Source organism: Temnothorax nylanderi, unplaced genomic scaffold, assembly GCF_030848795.1.
Source record: "Temnothorax nylanderi isolate EJ_2023f unplaced genomic scaffold, tnyl_v1.0 TNYL_tig0109_pilon, whole genome shotgun sequence".
Lineage (NCBI taxonomy): Eukaryota > Metazoa > Arthropoda > Insecta > Hymenoptera > Formicidae > Temnothorax > Temnothorax nylanderi.
This window is the reverse complement of record NW_027249171.1, coordinates 199,750-221,233: the sequence shown is the minus strand read 5'-3', so window position 1 is coordinate 221,233 and position 21,484 is coordinate 199,750. Positions and strand designations below refer to the sequence as shown.

The 21,484-nt window shown below is 50.8% G+C and overlaps 2 protein-coding genes across 2 annotated transcripts; both read left to right on the top strand.

Moving 5' to 3' along the window:
- Positions 1 to 2,502: 2,502 nt before the first annotated feature.
- On the top strand, positions 2,503 to 3,219 carry LOC139775989 (uncharacterized). The gene has a single exon (XM_071712375.1). It carries the CDS (start codon positions 2,503 to 2,505, stop codon positions 3,217 to 3,219), a length of 717 nt encoding a protein of 238 aa, XP_071568476.1.
- Positions 3,220 to 3,801: 582 nt separating this feature from the next.
- Positions 3,802 to 5,505, top strand: LOC139775988 (uncharacterized). Its single transcript, XM_071712374.1, has one exon. The coding sequence runs from the start codon at positions 3,802 to 3,804 to the stop codon at positions 5,503 to 5,505; it is 1,704 nt and encodes a 567-aa protein (XP_071568475.1).
- The last annotated feature ends 15,979 nt before the right edge of the window (positions 5,506 to 21,484 follow it).

Genomic DNA, 21,484 nt, shown 5'->3' with positions numbered 1-21,484 from the left:
TTTTTATTTTCGTTGACATTCGCCGCAATCCTTAATCAACGGGGCGGGACCGTCGATGTGCGTTCGCTGCCACGGTTGATTGTAATGTGCGTCACAGCGACGATAGGTCTGAACCTCCAAATCCGTCTTTATATGCTCCGGAAGCTTGTCCCACACGTAGTGGACGTGATCACCGCACATTTGCAACAGAACGGCTTTCGGCACAAATTGCAGCTGTTCGGCGCTAAAATCGCGAATGTCCGAAGGTCTCGACAGCAGGACGAACATCTTTGCGACTGAGCGATTCGCGATGCCGCGCACCTATAAATAGACGTTCGAACGAAAGTTCGATTCAGTCGTACAAAGTGCAAGAGAAAAAAAAATGAGATTCGTGCGACAACCGTTGGCGATTCGCGTGACGAATTGCGACGACAGATCACGGTCGATGGAGGGCAACGCGGAGAGGCGCAGACACGGTACGATGCTGCCGACAACTATACGCGCGATCATTTGCGGTCCCTCAAATTGCGGTAAAACCAACGTTCTGATAAGTTTGCTGGAAAGTCCGCACGGTGTACGTTTCGAGAACGTGTACGTGTACTCGAAATCGCTGCAACAACCGAAATACCGATATCTGGAGAATTTATTGACATCGATCGACGAAATCGGCTATTACACCTTCTCCAATAACAGTGACGTCATTCCACCGAGCGACGCGTGTCCAAACTCGATCTTCGTCTTCGACGACGTGGCGTGCGATAAGCAAGACGCAGTGAGAGAGTATTTCTTGATGGGCAGGCACTCGAGCGTCGACTGCTTTTATCTCTATCAGACGTACGCGAGAATACCTAAACATCTGATACGCGACAACGCGAATCTGCTGATCCTGTTTAAACAGGATGGCACTAATTTGAAACACGTGTACAACGATCACGTAAATACCGACATGGCGTACGATGAATTTTACTCGTTGTGCCACGATTGTTGGCAATGCAAGTACGGATTCGTAGTGATAGACAAGGACAGCGCGCTTTCGAACGGCCGATACAGAAAAGGGTTTAACGTGTTCGCGATACCGCAAAAGCGGTCAGTCGTCGCCGATACGTCGTCAAAGGTGAAACGTTAGCGTTACAGAGAGAGATTGACGCTCTGCTTTTGTTTTTTTCCTCGCGATGGCTGCGATCAACGGGAGCGAGACGATTCGCGAACGCGAGAAGATCGTGAAAGATATTGCGAAAACGAGTAATTCGATTCGTAAGAAACTTCGCGATTTGAAGACCGGTAAGATTGAGAAAGACATTGAGTTGGACACGCACTTTAAACCTTTCATCGGACCGCTGAAAAAGATCGTCGACAACTCGAGCTTGACCGCGGTGAAGAAGGAGGAGCCGGAAAGCGTCGCTGGCGAGGAGGAGGTGGATGCTACACCGAAGATAAAGAGGGAACGATTAGACTCCTGGTCGGATCTCTCATCGTCGACACCGCGTAAATCTAATCAATCGAAACGCTCGAAAGTACTACCGATAACGTCTACACCGATAACCTCTACACCGACGCGAACCGTGCAACGTACGAGTCCCGAATTTCTCGAAAACGAGAATGTTTTCGAAACCACGGACGACTCGATCGGGACGACCGTTCAAAAGCAGTTGCAAACGTCGGAAGGTCGAGAATTGTTTGTAGAAACGTTGAAAGATAACTTTGGTCCATTGAGCCGAGTGTACATCGCGTCTGTTTTGGGCGCCGATCCAACGACAGACGACGTGTACGGCGTTTATCTCGACAAGAATGAATTGATCCTCGGTAATAAACGTTTTGACGTGGACAAAGCGGATAACATAATTATCGGCGACGTATGATACGCCGGCACACCCGGTATTTACGAGTTGATCTTCAAAAAAATACCCGATAATAAGCTCTACACGGAGGCCGATAGGCAAAAGTACAAGAGCATACTGTTGGCGACGAGTGCTCATAAATACAAGCACGATCCTCGCGAGCGAGTAAAGGGTAACAGGGTGTTCAGGAATCGCGAAATATCTCTCGCCCCATCCGTTTTCGAACGTTAGATATTGCTCGCCGTGTTTTCGTTCCTGTTGATGATCTGCGAGACCTTGTCAGACCCGACGTATTCCGCGAAAGCTACCTGTTGTTACCCGAATTTCTCGTTCGCTCCTCGGAAATACTCGCGTTATTCGTCGAACCTTCCCTCTCTTCGCGCGCTCGCAATTACCGCCTAGATACCTATTGTGAATATCGCTCGCCTCAGAACTTCTCGATACCTCGACACAGTAACACAATAAACTTTCGATAGCACCAATACCGCATCTCTTAGTAGTCGTTCCTCTCACCAATACCTTGACTGCCGAGTCCTTTTTACAAGGCTGTACCAGCCAACCGCGCTCGCGAATCGAAACCCGATCGCGGAGTGCACATTTTGGTCCTTCGAGCCGGATTCGGAGTCAAGAAGACTATCATATCGGCTACGACGCTCGAGGTGCGGAGTGACGATACCCGTTCGCCATGGCGTCCTCAGCCGACAAGCTCCTGGCGAAGCAAACCCAACTAATGGGATCAATAGCTCGTACCCTGACCAATCTTAAAAAACTGGGTCACGCCAAGATGACCAAGGCGGTGTTGCAGAGCCGAATCACAACCCTCAAGGAGAAGTTCTCGCAATCGCTGGACTTGGACGCTGAGATCCGGGCATCCCTCGACGTGAGCACAGCCAAGGAGCTGCCTTACTTCTGCAGCGACCAATTCCAAGCCTGTGAGGATCAGTTCGACGAAGCGCTTGACTACATGTCCGAGGTACTGGCCCAGGTTTCTGGCGTAGACGTGGTCGACCTTAACGTAAGTCACGCTTCAGATTTCATCCACCGTCCGACGACTCAGCTTCCGCGGATCAACCTACCGACCTTCAACGGATCTTTCGACCGCTGGGAAAGCTTTCGCGATCGTTTTAAATCGATGATCATCGACAATCGCAATATTTCAGATGTAGATCGGATGCATTATCTATGCTCAAGTTTAACGGGAGATGCAAGTGGCGCGCTCAACCATCTCGCGATTACCGACGCGAATTTTACCGTGGCATGGAATATCATTACGTCGCATTATGAGAACAAACGTCGGTTGATTAACGGTCATTTGCAAACGTTATTTTCGTTGCCACAGCTCGCGTCCGAGACCTTCAAAGACCTTCAGAATCTGCGTGACAAAGCGAATGCCTCAGTTTAAGCGCTCAAAAATCTCGATCGTCCCGTCGATACTTGGAGCGATATCCTCGTAGTTCTGATCTCGCAAAAATTAGACAAATTTTCCCGGAAAGCGTGGGAATTACAGTTGAGCGAGACCGTCGATTACCCTACATATGACGAGCTGGATAAATTTTTAGAATCGCGTATCCGTGCTTTCGAGGCGATCTCGCCTCCGAAATCCGAAACATCTCAACCGTCGTCTAAATCAAAATCGATCGCTTCTCATTCGACAACCACTGCAAACCTTGCGTGCCCGCTGTGCAAATCCTCGCACTTACTATATCAATGTCCGTCATTCTTAGCGTATACTCCGTCGCAACGATACAAATATGTAAAGAAAGAGAATCGTTGTATCAATTGCTTCGGGTGTAAACATTCGATGAAGGATTGTAAAAGCGCGCGATCCTGCAAAACGTGTCATAAGCGACATCACACCCTACTGCATTTCACGGACGATGCAAAACCGGCTAGCGTAGAGTCCGCTCCTACCGTCGAATCAACGAGTACCGAGCTAACGAAATCGACAGCTAACGAAATCGCGTCTCATTTAATTCCGAATACGATGACGCCGAAGTCAACCGTACTTTTGGCAACCGCTCGAGTTCGTGTTTACTCTCCACAAGGTCGCTTCGTTTATGTCCGCGCTTTGCTCGACCAAGGTTCCGTCGCGACTTTAATTTCGGAAAATATTGCTCAGCGGTTACGTCTCGCGAAAGTGAAGCAAACTACCCGTATTACCGGAATCGGAGAATCGCAATCGTTGTCGCATTCTGCCGCACATATTTGTGTAACCGCCTCTTTCGGCGACAAACCGGCATTCTCGACGACCGCGTATATAGTCACATCGCTGTCAAAGTACGCACCGAATCGCGTTCAATCGACGTCACAATGGGCGCACATCTCTGAACTAACGCTAGCGGATAGAAATCCCATGAGCTCTGATCCGATCGATGTAATTATCGGAGCTGATTTATACGGCCTGCTTATATTAGACGGTGTCCGTAAAGGAAATGCAAGCGAGCCTATTGCGCAAAATACCGCTTTCGGCTGGATACTTTCCGGGCCTCTCGCTCCCGCTCGATCCCTCCATCCCGATTCCGTTCATACTCATCACGGAACGATCCTTGAAAACCTGGATCTCGATCTTCGCCGCTGGGAGATCGAAGAAGTCCCTCATAAAACGCATTTAAGTCCCGAAGAGCAACAGTGCAAAGAGCATTTCGCCGTTACTCATTCTCGCACGCCAGAGGGACGATACGTCGTTCGGTTACCGTTCAAAACCGGCCCCCCTATAGATCTTGGCGAATCCCGCTTTACCGCGTTAGCAAGTTTAGTTCGCTCGGAGCGTCGACTTCTTCGCGAACAAAATAAAGCCGCGTTATATCGCGAATTCCTCGACGAATACGAGAAGCTCGGTCATATGACGAAAGTTAACGATACCGACTCACAATCGAGTCACTCTCAAGTTTATTATATTCCGCACCACGCTGTCTTTCGTGAGAGCAGCGTCACCACTCAGCTTCGGGTTGTATTTAATGCTTCCTGCGCTACATCGAACGGTACCTCGTTGAACCATCATTTGCTAATCGGTCCTAAGCTACAAAGGAATCTTGCCGCAGTTATTCTGTTATGGCGCCAGCATCAGTTTGTCTTTACTGCCGACATCGCCAAAATGTACCGGCAAATTCTAATCGATAATCGCGACGTAGACTACCAACGAATTCTCTGGCGCTCGTCGCCCTCCGAGCCAGTCGCGGATTACCGGTTGCTCACCGTAACATACGGCACTGCCTCCGCCCCGTACCTCGCGCTTCGCGTCCTGCTACAGCTCGTAAAGGATTACGGAGACGAATTTCCGTTGGCCGCTCTAGTTTTGCGTCTCTTAACGTACGTCGACGACTGTACGTTCGGAGCGGACAACCGTGACCTCGCGCTTCAAATTCGCGATCAGTTGATTGCTCTTTTGGCAAAGGGCGGTTTCCGGTTACGCAAATGGGCAAGTAATTGTCCCGAGTTGCTTTCCGACATTGATCCCTCAGATCATGGTCTCGCGCGCGATAAGGATCTACACGTCGACGAGCCTTTAAAGATATTAGGCGTCGCGTGGAATCCCGAAAGCGATTCTTTCCATTTCCGCGTAACGACCCCACCGAACCCGGGGCAGACGAAACGTGCGGTGCTTTCCACTATCGCTAAATTGTTTGACCCGTTAGGATGGGTGACCCCCGTTATCGTTGTCGCGAAAATATTCATGCAACGCCTATAGGCCCTAAAATGCGATTGGGACGACGTGTTGCCCGGTGATCTCCTAGAACAATGGCGCGAATATCACAGTCAATTACCGCGTCTCAAACTTATATCGATTCCTCGCTGGACAAAATACGGTTCTAACATCGCTGATTGTGAGATTCACGGGTTTTCGGATGCGTCGACAAAGGCTTACGCCGCGGTCGTATATCTCCGTCTCGTACCGAGAAACGGTCCCGTTACCATTTGCATACTCGTCGCGAAATCAAAGGTCGCTCCAATCAAAACAATAAGCGTACCACGACTCGAGCTTTGCGGCGCGTTACTGCTCGCACAGTTAATGTCCTTCGTTCTTTCGAATCTCGACATTACCAATCTCCGATATCACTGTTGGATAGATGCAAGTATTGTGTTAGCGTGGCTCAAGCACAGTCTCCATCACGATGGAAAGTTTTCGTTGCTAATCGAGTAGCAAAAGTGCAACAGCTTTTACCGAAAGCAATCTGGCACCATGTTCCGACGGCGGATAATCCCGCCGACTGCGCATCTCGCGGTTTGCGCCCTAGTAAACTTGCCGATTGCGCCCTGTGGTGGTCGGGGCCCTCCTGGCTTAAACAATCCCCTGAGCACTGGCCGACGTCATGCTCGTCGCCAATCAAATCTGAAGTATCACGGAAAAACCGAGTCGTCGTGCACGCTTGCGTCGCGCGTGCTATCGAACCGTGGGATCTCGCGACTCGCTATTCCTCGTGGACTAAACTTCTGCGCGTGACGGCGTATCTCATGCGGTTCGCCAAGATCCTTCGTCCTCGCCTCAATTCCATACCGGAAAGCAGTGCGGAGGTCAATCTATCGCTCGCATTAGCTCCACGCGAAATTCAAACTGCCAAGATCTTTTGGCTCAAGGAGATTCAGGGTGACATAATTCCGCAAGAAACTGCCAGTCTAAAAGCAAACAATCGCGTTTCCAAATCAAGCTCACTTGTCGCGCTTAACCCGTATCTCGACACCGATGGCCTCATACGAGTCGGAGGGCGGCTTCAAAATTCCGATCTCCAACATCCGATCTTCAAAATTCCGATCAGCCAAACATCCAATCGTCCTGCAGTCTCATCCCTTATTATCTCTCATTATATCGCATGCTGACCATACCACACTCCACGGAGGCCCTCACATTACCCTCGCTCACCTCCGTACCGAATTCTGGATTTTGCGCGCTAGAGCAACCGTACGAGCGGTTCTATACCGCTGCGTTAAATGCGCTCGCGAAAAGGCTATCGTCCCGGCGGAACTCATGGGCAACTTACCAGACGTTCGAGTCAATCGATCTTCGCGAGCTTTCGAACATACCGGAGTCGATTATGCCGGACCGATACTCGTACGGTCTGCGAAAGGACGCGGTCATAAGGCTCACAAAGCCTACATCGCCTTATTCATTTGCATGACAACGAAAGTGATTCACCTCGAGTTAGTAAGCGATTACAGCTCGGCGGCTTTCCTCGCGGCGTTTACCAGATTTACAGCGCGACGCGGACGTCCACATAGCATGTACTCCGATAATGGTACGACATTTCAGGGCGCCGAACGAGAACTCGTCGCCGCTTGTAACGCTGCCGTGCGCGATCCCAATTTTTTGAACCGACTAGCAGGCGATCAGATAGCGTGGAATTTTCTCCCTCCTGCGGCTCCACATTTCGGCGGATTATGGGAGGCAGGAGTCCGTAGCGTCAAATATCACTTAAAGCGATGCGTAGGCTCTCACACGCTGACGTACGAGGAGCTGAATACGCTATTGTGCCGAGTCGAAGCGTGTTCAAATTCGCGGCCGATTTCATCAATGTCCGAGAGTCTCGACGATTATAGCGCCCTTACGCCCGGTCATTTTTTGATCGGCGCCAATCTTGTCGCAACTCCCGAACCGAGCGTGCTCGACATCGCTGAGAATCGGCTCTCGCGTTGGCAACTCGTACAAAAAATTACTGAAGGTTTTTGGAGGTCTTGGGTGAGCGACTACTTGCATACGCTCCAACAACGCCCGAAGTGGCGCGTTATCCACAACCTGGCCAAAGTTGGTCAGATCGTTCTCTTACGTAATCCGCTCGCCCCCCCCCAAGTCATTGGGAACTCGGACGTATTACCGTTTGTCATCCCGGGGATGATGGGCTAACACGCGTCGTTACCGTCAAAACCGCACGCTCCGAATATAAGCGACCCATTGTCAAGCTGTGTTTCCTGCCGATCGATATCAATATCGAAACCGAAAAGAAAGCGGTTAAGGCGGGCGGTTCGCGGCCGTGATGCGACCCATCTCCCGGTCACGATACCGAGATGTACATATGTATAAAGCGCCAATGTATTTAGATTTAAGTTTCATTGTATCAACGCACTAAATTCTGTTTTTAGATTAAAGCTTATTATGTATTTAGATGTAAGTTCTCACTGTATTATAATTCTCGTTTCGAATGTAAGCATTCGAGGCAGGCGGTATGTTCAGGAATCGCGAAATGTCTCTCGCCCCATCCGTTTTCGAACGTTAGATATTGCTCGCCGTGTTTTCGTTCCTGTTGTTGATCTGCGAGACCTTGTCAGACCCGACGTATTCCGCGAAAGCTACCTGTTGTTACCCGAATTTCTCGTTCGCTCCTCGGAAATACTCGCGTTATTCGTCGAACCTTCCCTCTCTTCGCGCACTCGCAATTACCGCCTAGATACCTATTGTGAATACCGCTCGCCTCAGAACTTCTCGATACCTCGACACAGTAACACATTAAACTTTCGATAGCACCAATACCGCATCTCTTAGTAGTCGTTCTTCTCACCAATACCTTGACTGCCGAGTCCTTTTTTACAAGGCTGTACCAGCCAACCGCGCTCGCGAATCGAAACCCGATCGCGGAGTGCACACAGGGGATACAAGTATCTATGGGTAATCTCACCGTTGATATCGACCGAATCCAAGAAGAAAAAATCCGGAAATGGCGTATTCGCGCCTCGCGCGATGACGCTAACCGACAATAAGATCGACTACGTGCACTGGGACGACCCCAACGAGCTGGTGGATCGTCTGCGATTGCTCGACGCTTCGCGTCAAGCTGGCAACAATGCCCACGACAACGAGATCATGTCGATCATCGAGGAACTTCGCGAAGCCGGGCTTATTATAAATTAAACGGCGCGACAGCGATCCGTTCAATCGGTGTTGAAATGCCGATCAACAAATTTGGATTGTTCGAGCAGAGCGAAGACGCGACGAATGCCATTTCGTACCATCGGTGGAGCGGATTAGTGAGAAATTTCGTGCGCGACAACGCTCTGTGTCGCACCGCCACGGACTTTGACGCAAGGTCGCGCAAGATTCGTCGCGTAGCGCAACCTGAGACTGACTGTGACGCGGTTAACAAACTATACGTGGATCAGTGCGTTAAAAGTTTGCGAGATCAACGGAAAGAGTCAGACGAGAAGCTTACCGCGTTCGAGAAGGACGTGCGAGCGTTACAATTAGAAACGACTCGCGAACGACGATGAGTGACAAGAAACGGTTCAGCAGAAACGACTATCGAACGGCGACGAGTGAAGAGAGGCAACGGTTAATTAATGACGGCGACGAACAGCAACGAACGATTCGAGAACGGTTGTCGGACGGCTGTCGAACGGTCTAAAAACAGCTCAGAAACGATTACGAGCGGTTTAGAAACAGCTGCGAACTACGCGGTGACAGGAAAGGCTACAAACGGTTAAAGAACGTAGACGACGACGACGACGACGATGAGTGACAAGAAACGGTTAAATGACGACAACGACGACGAACGACAACGAACGGTTCGAGAACGGCTCGAAATCGTTTCTGAACGGTTCAGAAACAGCGACGAACGACGCAGAAACAGAAACAAAAACGGCTACGTACAGCTAAAGAACGACGACGAACAGCCAACGAATCGCTAACGAAACATGAGACCGTTAAAATCGACCGATGTGGATAAAAATATCGAAAAGCGACGGTTGGTGGACAAATTGCACGCATCAGCGAGAAGAAATTTTCCCCGCAGACACGTCATAGTGCGAGGGTACGACGACCTGTGGCAGGCTGATATCGTCGAGATGCGCCCGTACTCGCGTTTCAACGGAGGCTACCACTACATACTCACCGTCATCGATGTGTTGAGCAAGTACGCGTGGGCCGTGCCGCTAAAGGGTAAAGGCGGCAGCGAGACAGCCGACGCTATCGCTGAGATAATTCGAGATAGCGGGAGGTGCCCTAGTAACCTACAAACCGACATGGGGAAGGAATTTTACAACACCGACGTGCAACGTCTTGTGAGAAAACACGACATCAATCATTATTCCACGTATTCAGTGATGAAGGCATCGGTCGTCGAGCGATTCAATTGCACGTTAAAAAACAACATGTGGAAGATGTTTACGCTCAATGGAAATTACAAGTGGGTCGACGCCTTGCCGCGACTCGTGTCGGATTACAACGCGCGCAAGCATCGAACAATCGGCATGTGACCCGTCGACGTTACCCCCGCGATCGCCGAAAGACTCTTGGCTACGGTGTACAGCGCGATAAAGATCGCGGGCCCGGCAAAGATCAAAACGGGTGACTCGGTACGCGTCAGCAAATACAAGACAATTTTTGAGAAGGGTTACACGCCGAATTGGACCACCGAGGTGTTTAAGATCCGTAGAGTGCAACATACCAATCCCGTAACCTATCTACTCGAGGACTATCGTGGAAAATCCGTCGCTGGAGCGTTCTACGAGCACGAGTTGCATCGCGCGACGTATCCTGACGTGTATCTCGTGGAGAAAGTACTGCGCAGGAAGGGCGATGAGGTTTACGTGAAATGGCTGGGATTCGATGGATCGCACAACTCGTGGATACGCAAGGACAATGTCATTTGATTCGTGCAAACTGTATTTTATTCTTAATATAAAAAAATGATACATGTAAAGTATATATGTTTGAAATATGTAATACATATAAAGTATATAATAAAAAATATTAAATGCTAAATACATGTACGATATCTTTATTAATATCCTTCCATTAATATAATACATACGTTACATTACATATGTTTGAGATTACGAGTGCATCGTAGCGTGCATCGGTCTCGTCAAATGAAAGGGCACAATACGCGTGCCTTCTCTGTATTATAAGTTCATCGTTTCAATAAAATCCTAATCCTAATATGTAAGTTCTGAATACTTTGCATTATAACGTGGGTTTCTTTTAGAGTCTAAAGGCAGTTCGCAATCGATAACTTTCAAGACGTTTCCAGAACGCTGTTTTCATGCCCTTGCGCGATGGAGAAACCTACGCTATAAACAGTCACCGGTGTGACAAACAACAACATTGCTAACGGCCGGTTAGCAATGTTTCGTCTCGCGTCGACGCGATGCGGTGACGTAGGCAGCCGATTGCCAATCAGGTGCGACTCAATGCGTGTCATAGTCCTTTGCCGCCAATCACAAGGAAAAATCGGAGGTCACCGCCAACGCTTCGAAACAATTGGTCATTGCGAGAAGAAGCTCCCGTATAAAAGAGCTTGCTTCGTCGCGCACCCGGCTCTTTGTCGAAAGTCAATCGCATAGAATCAACGCTCGCTAAACCGCTTAACTACGCTAGTTAACACCGTTGTGTACACCGCTTTGAGTTCGCTCTTCGCTAACGCGCTTCGCGAACACGCTTTCACCACCGCTGCATGCCGTACTAACATCTGTGCGCGCGTTTACGGCTTCTTGCTTTGCTAAAAGTAAAAGAACACTGTATCCATTGTATATATTGAGACTTTATTGTAATATACTTATTTTATTGGACTTATACGTATTTGACTTGTGTGAACCGCTTTCCTCGTGGTCGTCTTCCTCGCGCCATCAATCGCGCCTCCGCGCACTCTCGCACAACATACATACATACATACATACATTTATATGTTATACTACTACATTATATTACGTTACATACATACATATGTCGTGTTATACTACTACTACTACACACATTACATACATATGTACATACATTGCATACATTACATACGTGCATATATACATACATAAATTATACTATATACATTGCATACATATATACATACATTATATTACATACATTGCATACATTAAATTACATACATTACATACGTGTATACATTACGTTATATTCGGTAATGTCCCCACGGCAACGTATCTGTCGAATCCGGCACGATATATCGCTTATCGTCGTACGGACTCAGAGCAATTTTCGTCTCGCTGATAGTGTACACTTCGTGCATTTTCGATCTTATGCACGACTGCGGTCGAGTCATTTCGATCTCATCGTTCAGACACCGCGTGTAGTCGTCGAACGTGATGGTGCGCGCGATGACGTTGCTTTTGACACCTTTCGCTTTTTTACAGTTTTTCTTGCCATCGACTCGCAAGGCGTACATTTTCGCCTTAAGTCCAACGAATTCGGTCATGATCGCGCCGTTGTTTTCGTCCTTCATCAGGCCCGGCACTTTTTTATTCACGAGAGGCATACCATAAGCGTTATCTACCGCGTAATCACTAGTGTCGAACCTGGCTATATCACGTTTCATCGTCTCGTACGCGTCGTCGCACTCGATATGATAAATCAAACTGTCCGTGTCGGTATACATGATTCTACACGAGTCGCGGTACAGGGGAGACATGTACTCGTGGTGAAATTCGTATAGGCACACTTTCGACAGGTCGAGGATGCACATGCCGACGTAGATCGGTTTGTCGAATTTCACCTCGAGTTTGCGCCGTTCGACGGCTACCAGATTTTCCGAAAACACGCTCCTGCTGTGGAAATTCGGTCGCGCGATCATTGCCTCCGCGCCGTATCGTCCGTCCCACTTCGTCAGTAATTTTACATCGACGTGATTGCGTACATTCTCCATCGTTTTCCCGAAAACTGCGTTATTCATTAATTTATATAAATTTTTTTCGAACTCATTTTTGGCCCGTGTTCTAAATTTTGTATTGAGTTCTATGTAAGCGCTGAGCCACGCAGATTGAGCGAATTGCAATACGCGATGTATTTTTGTGACGCGAAGGCCGTGGTGCGTGCACTGCTGTAGATTGCGATAATGAATGACATAACGCTCCTTATCGTTTACCGTGGCGAGAAGTTTATCCTGCTGTTTGCCGGGCGGTTTATCGCGCATCGGACAGAACGGTAGGTCAGTGTGCGCGTCGTGTTTATCCGCAGGATACTCTAGATCGACCTCGAGAATATAGCCCGTAGGCGAATCCAAAGCGATCGCGCTAAAATCGAATTTTGACACGTCTTCGACCCATCGAAACTCCGCGTAGGGCAATGGCCGACACATCGCCCAGCCGTACAAGTTGTTGACATCGAAGTACATTAGGTAAGACGACGATTTCGATGAATCGTACGACTGCATATACTTGTTGTTGGCCTGTGCGTATCTGCCGGAACATTGACTCAGACCGCCGCGAATACCACGTTCGATAAACATGACCATGTCAATGTCGGTCAGCAGTTCGAAATTGATACACGTATGTTTCAACATGGCGTCCCACGTAAAGCCTGGTAAAGTGTAGTAGTACGCGGGATCAAGTCCGTAACTCGCGACGCAGCTGTCGCGGAAATTTTCAAACACGTCGGCCAACAGCAAGACATCGGTTTTCAAGTATAGATCGCTGTATTCGCTCAGGGTTCGAACGGAGAATCGCTGCCATACGTTCGCGGCGTGCGCGTAATCGCTCTCGGATACGGTTTCACCGGTCAAGGAACTGTAAAATGAATCGCGCGGCGGTAAACACGTATCCTCCAGCTTTTCGACGCTGTCCACGTATTCGTATGGAAAGACACCTTTTCGCGTCAATAATTCGAAATCGTCGTCGGATAACGCGGAAAATTTGGAACGTATAAATTTTAATTTATCCTTATCCAGGAAGGATGCCAATTTTGCGAGACTCGCGCTCAGAAATTTATACGAGTCGATGAATCTTAATTTTATGTCGCTTCGCGAATCTGATCTGTCGGCTGTATCTTTCACGTGCTTCGTGAATGAGATGTACTTTTCCTTTGTTATAGGCAGTACATCGATCGAGCCTTCGAACGCGGCCGCTATCTCCTTGATAATAAAGTGTGCGTCATAGCCCGATAGATTGTGAAAAATGACTGGTATGAAGTGAGAATCACATCGATTTCTCGCCATACGAGTTCTGTCGCGCGCGTGTCGCCACTGTTACCGGCGTTCGCATAATCACCACCGCTACGGATAAATTGTCTTTCCAATCGCGTCTTCGCACCCTCGAGTCGCGCGATTCTGGCAACCAACTTTTGCCTCCGCCCGATCGAGAGCCGCTGACGTTTGGCACGACAGCCTTCTTCGAGCTGCTCGACGAATTCCGCGCATTGCAGCTCCCATGTGAAAAATTCACCCACGGTAGCGACTTGGTCGGACAGCTCCAATAGATCGCGTTCGGTTTGCTCGAATTGATCCATGTTTGATCACTTTCGCACTAGTTCTTTTATTATATCGCTTCACAGAGTCTCTCTTACAGAGCAACGTGCACGTGATAATGTTCTATCATATATTAACGAAGAAACCTCGATACTTTTCGATCGATGTAACGCTCTCAAATCACACTACTGCGGCTCGACGCGCTTCATTCCTCGTTATATACCCTTTGCCCTCTCTCTCGCTCCAACTGATTTTTGAAAGATCTTTTCCTTTGTCTCGCGTACTGCGTAGATAGATTGTTTAGTCTACGCGATAACACCCCCTTTTCCTAGAAAAATTTTGTTTACGGCGCCCGCGAAACATGTTCCGACAGGTTCGATGCGTCATCGACTGTCCTTCGCTGAATACTTTAATAACATAAAGAAAGCAACTATAATTTCTTCGCGCGCATTTCCATTTAAGCCGTATATGCGACGTCCGCCAAAAACTCCAGCTGCATGATTTTACAATCAAATATCACATACCGTAACATAGAAGCGAGGCGCCGATGCTCCGGCGGACATCGGCGCTCGCCTTTGTAGCTCGAGACGTATTTTATCTTACTTTTCGCTGGAAGCGACTATCAGTTATATACACCGCCATTATATTTTTTCTCTGACGACTTCTCCGTTCTGCTGTCACCACGCGACCGTACGTATCGCTGACCACGTAATCGTCATGATTACCTTCACACGCTTTGTCGATTGTCATCAAAGGCTCATCGTGATCGCGATGGTCGCTTCGAGGGTCGATCCGTTATTTCTTCCTTTGTTTTTTTACGTACTGCGTCGTAAAAATAACGCGAAATTGTTTAGTCTACGCGATAACCACCCCCCTTTTCCCAGAAAAATGTTGTTTACGACGAACATGTTCCGACAGGTTCGACGCGTTAGCGTTATTAAACACGCTCCTACGCAGTGCGCTATCGAGTTAGTCTTACCCATTGTGCGCCGCCTAGCGGCGTCGTTGCGAACGTACCCCCTGCGAACGTACCCCCGCGGCGCGACGCGGACCTCCCCCGCGGCGTGACCGCGACCGCGGACCCCGCGGACCCCCCCACGCGGCGCGCGGCGAACGCACACGCGAACGCGGACCCCCCACGCGGCGCGGGTGAGTCATCCCGGTGAGTCATCCCCCGGTGAGTCATCCCGGTGAGTCATCCCCTGGTGAGTCATACCGGATATGAGTCATCCCCCGGTGAGTCATACCGGATATGAGTCATACCGGTGAGTCATACAGGTGGTATGCCAAGGTCACCCCCCTCCCCCTCACCCCCCGCGAAATCCGATACTCCTGTGTAACCCAATACCCCGCCCCCTCCCCCTTCCCCTCCCCCCGCGTTATCTCCTTGTAACCCGATACCCTTGTGTAACCCGATACCCTTGTGTAACCCGATACCCCCCCTCCCTCACCCCCCCTCATTGCCCACGAGTCCGAACACTCCTAGATTAACTACTATCGTCAGTTTGAAGTTTGTGAAGGGCGCGAGAACGTCGATGCTCGTAGTTTGCGCTGTACATTTGTATGGAGAGAAAGAGTGCCATGGAGAGTCAAATGAAAGATAAGGAGGCTCTAATGTCGTTGTTGGACGAGCCGTTCGAGGATCAGGTCGTAGAAGTCGAACGCACTTCGACGAATATCGAGTCGGTCAATTTCGCTTTGCTCGATCTGCTGCGCGAAATTTGGAATCCTGAATGTTCGGCGTCGCAGAATTTGAGACTGTTGCTCGCAAGCGTCTCGAAGTACTTGACGACTACGAATCGGAAGCGAACCGATTGCGACGTACGTCGTATGCGCGAGGGCAGCAACATAAAGAGTGTGCTAACGGAGCTCCATAAATTGTGGCTGAAGGAAGGAATTGTTCCGTGAAAGAAATGTGATTTCTGCCCAGTGCTCTGAATGTCAACGTGAAGAAATTCAAGCAACCGCGGGTAAACGGCGGGAGTAACTATGACTCTCTTAAGTGGAGATTTAGGCCCTCTGGTAGGGAGATACCTCTCTTAAGGGAGTCAGGCTCTCTCAGGCCCTTGATTCTCATACGAGTCTCTTTGGACCTGGGGTCAGAGAAAGTTACTTGGGCTGGTGATGCAAATACATAGCCTCTCCCGGTCAAGTCATACCAACCCTCCTCCTCGAGGTCTCGCTGGAACGCTGTGTAAGGTGCTGCTTCGGTTCGGTCGTCGCCGGGCGTTGCTCCGAGCTTGACGCCGTCCGATATGCGCGCTGCAGTAACCAAGTTGGTGGTATGGCGACCTAGGTGCGCCCCAAAGGGCCTGTAGCGATATAGGCCCAAGTACCGATGTCCATGGTGAGTTGTGGGGCCAAGAAAGGGCACGGTTATCTGGGGAGCTCTCGGTTGTCAATCCGTTTGCTCCCCAACACGCAGTAAACTTATGGAATACAAAGAAATGAATTATATACCCCCGGGTTCTCGGATGGCCCGGGAACTGCGTGCAAGATGCGCTAGTGATAGTGCCGTTGGTGCGGAGGTGCCTGACGGGGTCGTAGCTGGCCCGTCGCTTACTCTTAGAGGTAGAATCAGGTCCGAATACACAGAAGGGACAGAAGAATTTGGCTGTGAGTTTTGCCCAAGGGAGTTCCGGACCGTGCGTGGTCTAAGTTTGCATGTTACTAAGGCCCACCCATTGGTGGCCAACAGCGCTGTGGATGTCGAGCGCGCGAAAGCACGTTGGTCTGTGGAGGAGGTCAGACTCATGGCTCGCGCTGAGGCTTCAGCCACCTTAGCCGGGGAACTCTTCATGAACCTATATCTGCAGGAGAGGTTCCCCCATAGGAGTCTCGAAGCTGTCAAGGGTAAGCGTCGTCAAGAGGCTTATCGCGAGATGGTTAGAGTCTTCTGCCAAGAGTTGCAATCGCGTAATGCGGGTGGCATCGATGAGGGCGATAGGGGCGGCGCGGCGATGACAGAAGCTGCTACCGTCCCTGCGACCATGGAGTCTGACATTGAGGCCCCTAGCGCACATCAGCCTTCCCCTGAGCATAGATCTCAGAGGCTGCGGGACAATATTAATCAGCTCATAGAGCAGAGCTCAGCGTTCCGCAGCTACCAGGCTGATACTCTCGTGGGCACGGCGAGAGATGCTCTACTGACGGGGGTGGTCGACGTCCAGGCTATCGAGAGATGGCTGGGCCTGATCTTCCCGCCGTCAGCTGTGCGCCCTCCACAGCGCGCCTCGAGGAAGCAGCGCAGTCTTCCTGACATAAAAAAGAGTAGGAAGCAGGAAAGAAAGAGAGAATATGCACATGTGCAGTCTCTCTATAAGAAGAGCCCTAAGGCCTGCCTATCGCGTGTCCTCGGAGGCGGCTCGGTACGTGAGCGGCCGTCCGCTGTCGAATTCGATGAGTACTGGCGTCCCGTTATGGAGGCGTCCAGTGGCGCGGATGGAGACATGACGGCCCTGCGCGAGTCGTACGGGGTATCGGGGCAGGTAGCGTGTACTAGCCGGAGCCGTCCACCGACAGCCAGAGGTATTCATCTCGAGGGCCTAGGTGAGGGCGCCGCCACTAGCCCAGCTCGGGTGGCGGATAAGGCCTCGCTCTGGGATCCTATAAAACCTGTGGAGGTTCGAAGGATTTCGATCAAGACTGGTACAGCGCCCGGATTGGACCAGATTACGCCGAGGATGTGGAACGCCGTTCCCCTTGCTCTTCGTGCGCTTCTGTTCAATCTGCTGCTCTTGGCAAGAACGGTACCCTCGTCGATCGCCACAACAAAAACTGTATTCCTGGAGAAAAGGGGGGGCGTCCGACCGGCCAGCACCGGCGGACTACAGACCTCTCAGCATAGGATCAGTTGTGATAAGACACTTCCACAAAATTCTCGCTAAGCGATTAGCGGCCCTGGACGTGTTCGACACTCGCCAAAGGGGTTTCCGGCCGGTCGATGGGGTGTGTGAGAACGTCACAGTCCTGTCGGCCGTGCTCGGCGATGTCCGGAGGCGGTGTCGAACGTTACATCTGGCGTGCATTGACCTGTCGAAGGCATTTGACACGGTCTCGCACCCAGCTATACATAAGACTCTCGAAGAACTGAACCTCCCTTGGGAGTTTAGAGAGTATATCAGGGCTGTCTATTTGGATGCGCAAACGGTGTTAGGATCCAGCACCAGTGGAGTGTCGGCCGTCAAGATCGGCCGTGGCGTAAGACAGGGTGATCCGTTATCGCCGCTACTGTTCAATCTGGTCGTGGATAGAGCACTAGCTATTCTCTCGGAGGATGTTGGCTATCAGATGGGGGATGAGCTGATCAGCGCCTTGGGCTACGCAGACGACATTGTGCTCCTTGCCTCTACCAGGTCTGGTCTGCAGGAGAACCTGACACGGCTTCAGGCTGCCTTTGCGCGGAATGGACTAACTATCAACGCCAAGAAAACAGGAGTGCTGTCCATGGTGGCGTCCGGTAGAGACAAAAAGGTGAAAATTGACACAACACCGTACTTCACCGTGGGGGGAGTGGTGATCCCACAAAGATCCCCTGTCGATATCTGGGCGTACCTGGGCTGCATGTACGAAGGTGCTAGGGAATATGCCAATGATCCACCCCTAGCTCAATCAATCGAGCAACTTACGAAAGCGCCTCTGAAGCCGCAACAGCGGCTGAGGCTCTTGCGTGACTTTCTTCTACCACGGTATTATCACCGTTGGATGGTGGAAACAGTCACGGCCAAAACGTTGAGGGGTGTTGATATTTTGGTGCGAAAAGCCATTAGACGGTGGTTACGTTTTCCCCATGATGTTCCTGCTGAATATTTTCATGCGCCGATACAGAGTGGCGGGCTTGGTGTGCCTCTACTCAAAACTTTAATCCCTATTCTGAAGTTCGACCGACTGCAGCGGTTGTGTCGCAGTACTCTGCCCGCGGCGCGCGCCGCCGCCGAAACCACTTTTGTGGCTAGGCGGCTGGTCTGGTGTGAGAACCAGATGCGCATCCGGGGTAATAGGGTGCAAACGACCGCTGAGCTCAGACAACAGTGTGCTGCCTGGTTGCGCGAGTCGTGCGACGGGAACGGGCTCAGGGAGGTGGAAACATCGAAACTGAGCTCCCACTGGGTGTCGGCGGGGGCCGACCTCATTCCCGGAGCCGACTACGTGCACTATCATCACATACGGGCCAACTGTATTCCGTCTAGAGCGAGAGTCTCCCGAGGTCGTGATGGGCGCGAAGTTCGTTGTCGTGCTGGTTGTCCCGATGTCGAGACGCCGGCTCACTGCGTTCAGCGTTGCTTCAGAACGCACGGAGGGAGAATCCTACGGCATAACGACCTTTGCCGTCGAGTTGGTGGCTTCCTACAGCAGAAAGGATGGCATGTCGATGCGGAGTTAGCCTATTCGACCTCTGCCGGCCTGAGGCGGCCCGACCTGACCATTGTTAAGGGTGATGAGGCAGTGGTCGTTGACGCGCAGGTAGTATCCAGTGAAACTGCGTTGGAGGTGTCGCATGACCGCAAGGTGGAGAAGTACCGATCTTGTGATGATCTGGTGGACCGGGTGGCGGAGCGCACAGGAGTGCCGCGTAATAATGTCCGTTTCACCGCCATTACGATCTCATGGCGAGGTGTCTGGAGCCCTAGGAGCGGGGGTGAGCTGCGTAGTTTGGGCCTAACACCTGCCCAGCTGCGTACGCTTACGACTCGGGTCCTCTGGGGCTCATGGCTAAATTGGAAACGATTCAACGGAATAACAACCCGTTATATGCCGGGGCGGAACGTTACCGCGATTAGTGGTGCACATCGGAATGGCACGTAGAGTTGGGTGCCTCCGCATCAGCGGACGAGTAGTAAAAATGTGTGTGTGCATGAGTAGTAGAGTGAGAGCTGCTAGACAGCTCCTTTCAAGCACTTTCAGGGTGTCCGCTGCAACACCGACAGCAAACCACCTTGCAATATCGTTGCAGGTTTGAAATGACTGTCCATATTGCAGTCGTTTTGCCTTTAACGAAACAAATAGCCAAATGCCTCGTCATCTAATTAGTGACGCGCATGAATGGATTAACGAGATTTCCACTGTCCCTATCTACTGGTGGGAGTAGACATGACTATCGGAAGCACTTTGCAGGACGGTGCTCGCGTGTCTATTTGGAAAGCGGAGTGTTGTTAAGTACTGGGGCGGTACTCGGGTGACCGGATATGGTCGGTTGGCACTCGCCTGTACCCCAAATCATGCCGGTTCACCCGTGAACTACGGGCCGTCTCTAGGCGCGCTCGCATGTCTGTCCGGAGTTCCCGAAACGGGTAATCTGGGCTCAGAGTGGCTTCTGGGTGTCTCTCCTCGAGACGTGGCGTACCCGGTTGAGCTAGCTGGCCCGTCCCGACAGATGTTGCGAGTGAGAGGCGGTCTAAGGGCGTTCTGCTCTTCTGCTGTGTTGCGCCACGCGCGGCGGGAGAGTAGGGCGTCAACAACATCTTGAGATGTTAATTAAGTAATAAATAGACGGTGGGTGAGACAACCCCCGACGCGTTTTTGTAAGCAACACGCCGCGAAGATCGTATCTCGGCATCATAGATCGTCGGTCTCGGAGTGACACGCAGCGAGTGAACTTGGTTTCTCGTGGGTGCTGCCCTCGGCGCAAGCAACACGCGGCGTGAGTGCCACAAAGCAACACGCCGCTAAGCAACACGCCGGGAAAAGCAGCACGCCGCAGAAGACTTTAAGTTTAGTTGCTGAACACCATCCTAAGCAACACGCGGTGTTGATCTTTTGAGGTCGACCTCTATTTTTAATAAAAGTCATGATCTACAGGGCTGTTGAAGCGCAACACATGCTGAATCGCAGCACTCAGCCTATCACAGTCAAGTCGAACTCCACCTCCAGCGCTGGTTCCCACTGTAAACTACGAACAGGCTTTGCCTTAAATAGGCCAACGGAGTTAAGGCGATACGCGAGTTCCCTCGGCTCGCGGGCCTTCGGGCTGCTACCGGCTTTTTCCGGAGGGGGTGCGGGGGTCTTGGGGGTGTGTGAGTGTGTGCGTGTCCATGTTTGTGTTCGTCGGGTGATAGAGATGCGGTCGGGTGTCGATGGATATTTCTCGAAGACTAACCAAGCGGGGAGTAGTAGCCCCGCGACCGTAGGACGCGGATATGTTAGTACCTGACCTCTGCGGCGTAATAAATGGTAAGTTCTGGCCTAGCGCCAGTAAAGTCCATGTGAAACCGCATGTTTAATGTGGGAGAACCGCTGTCCGTGTCTGGGCGGAGCCTATTCGGGAGTTGAAGTCGGCCACCCGGGCGCATGCGTGGAGGATTAGCTGATCACTATTTCCTCATATCCTGCCAGTGGGAAGATACACTGGCAACGTCTAGCCTGAACTTTGAGTGAACGGTGCTCTCGGGGCATACGTGCTCATTTAGTAGGTGTGACGTTAAACCTTTAGCATCAAACTACATAACATTTTTATAGAGTCACGTCTGCATGAATAGGGCGGATCACCCGACAAGCTGCTTCTCAGCTTTCATGCAGTTTAACTAGGGCTTTAAACCGGCGGGGATAGATGCC

Bases quoted from the DNA above. Each gene is read 5' to 3' on its own strand.
- LOC139775989 (XM_071712375.1), top strand. From the start codon at position 2,503: ATGGCGTCCTCAGCCGACAAGCTCCTGGCGAAGCAAACCCAACTAATG.
- LOC139775988 (XM_071712374.1), top strand. From the start codon at position 3,802: ATGACGCCGAAGTCAACCGTACTTTTGGCAACCGCTCGAGTTCGTGTT.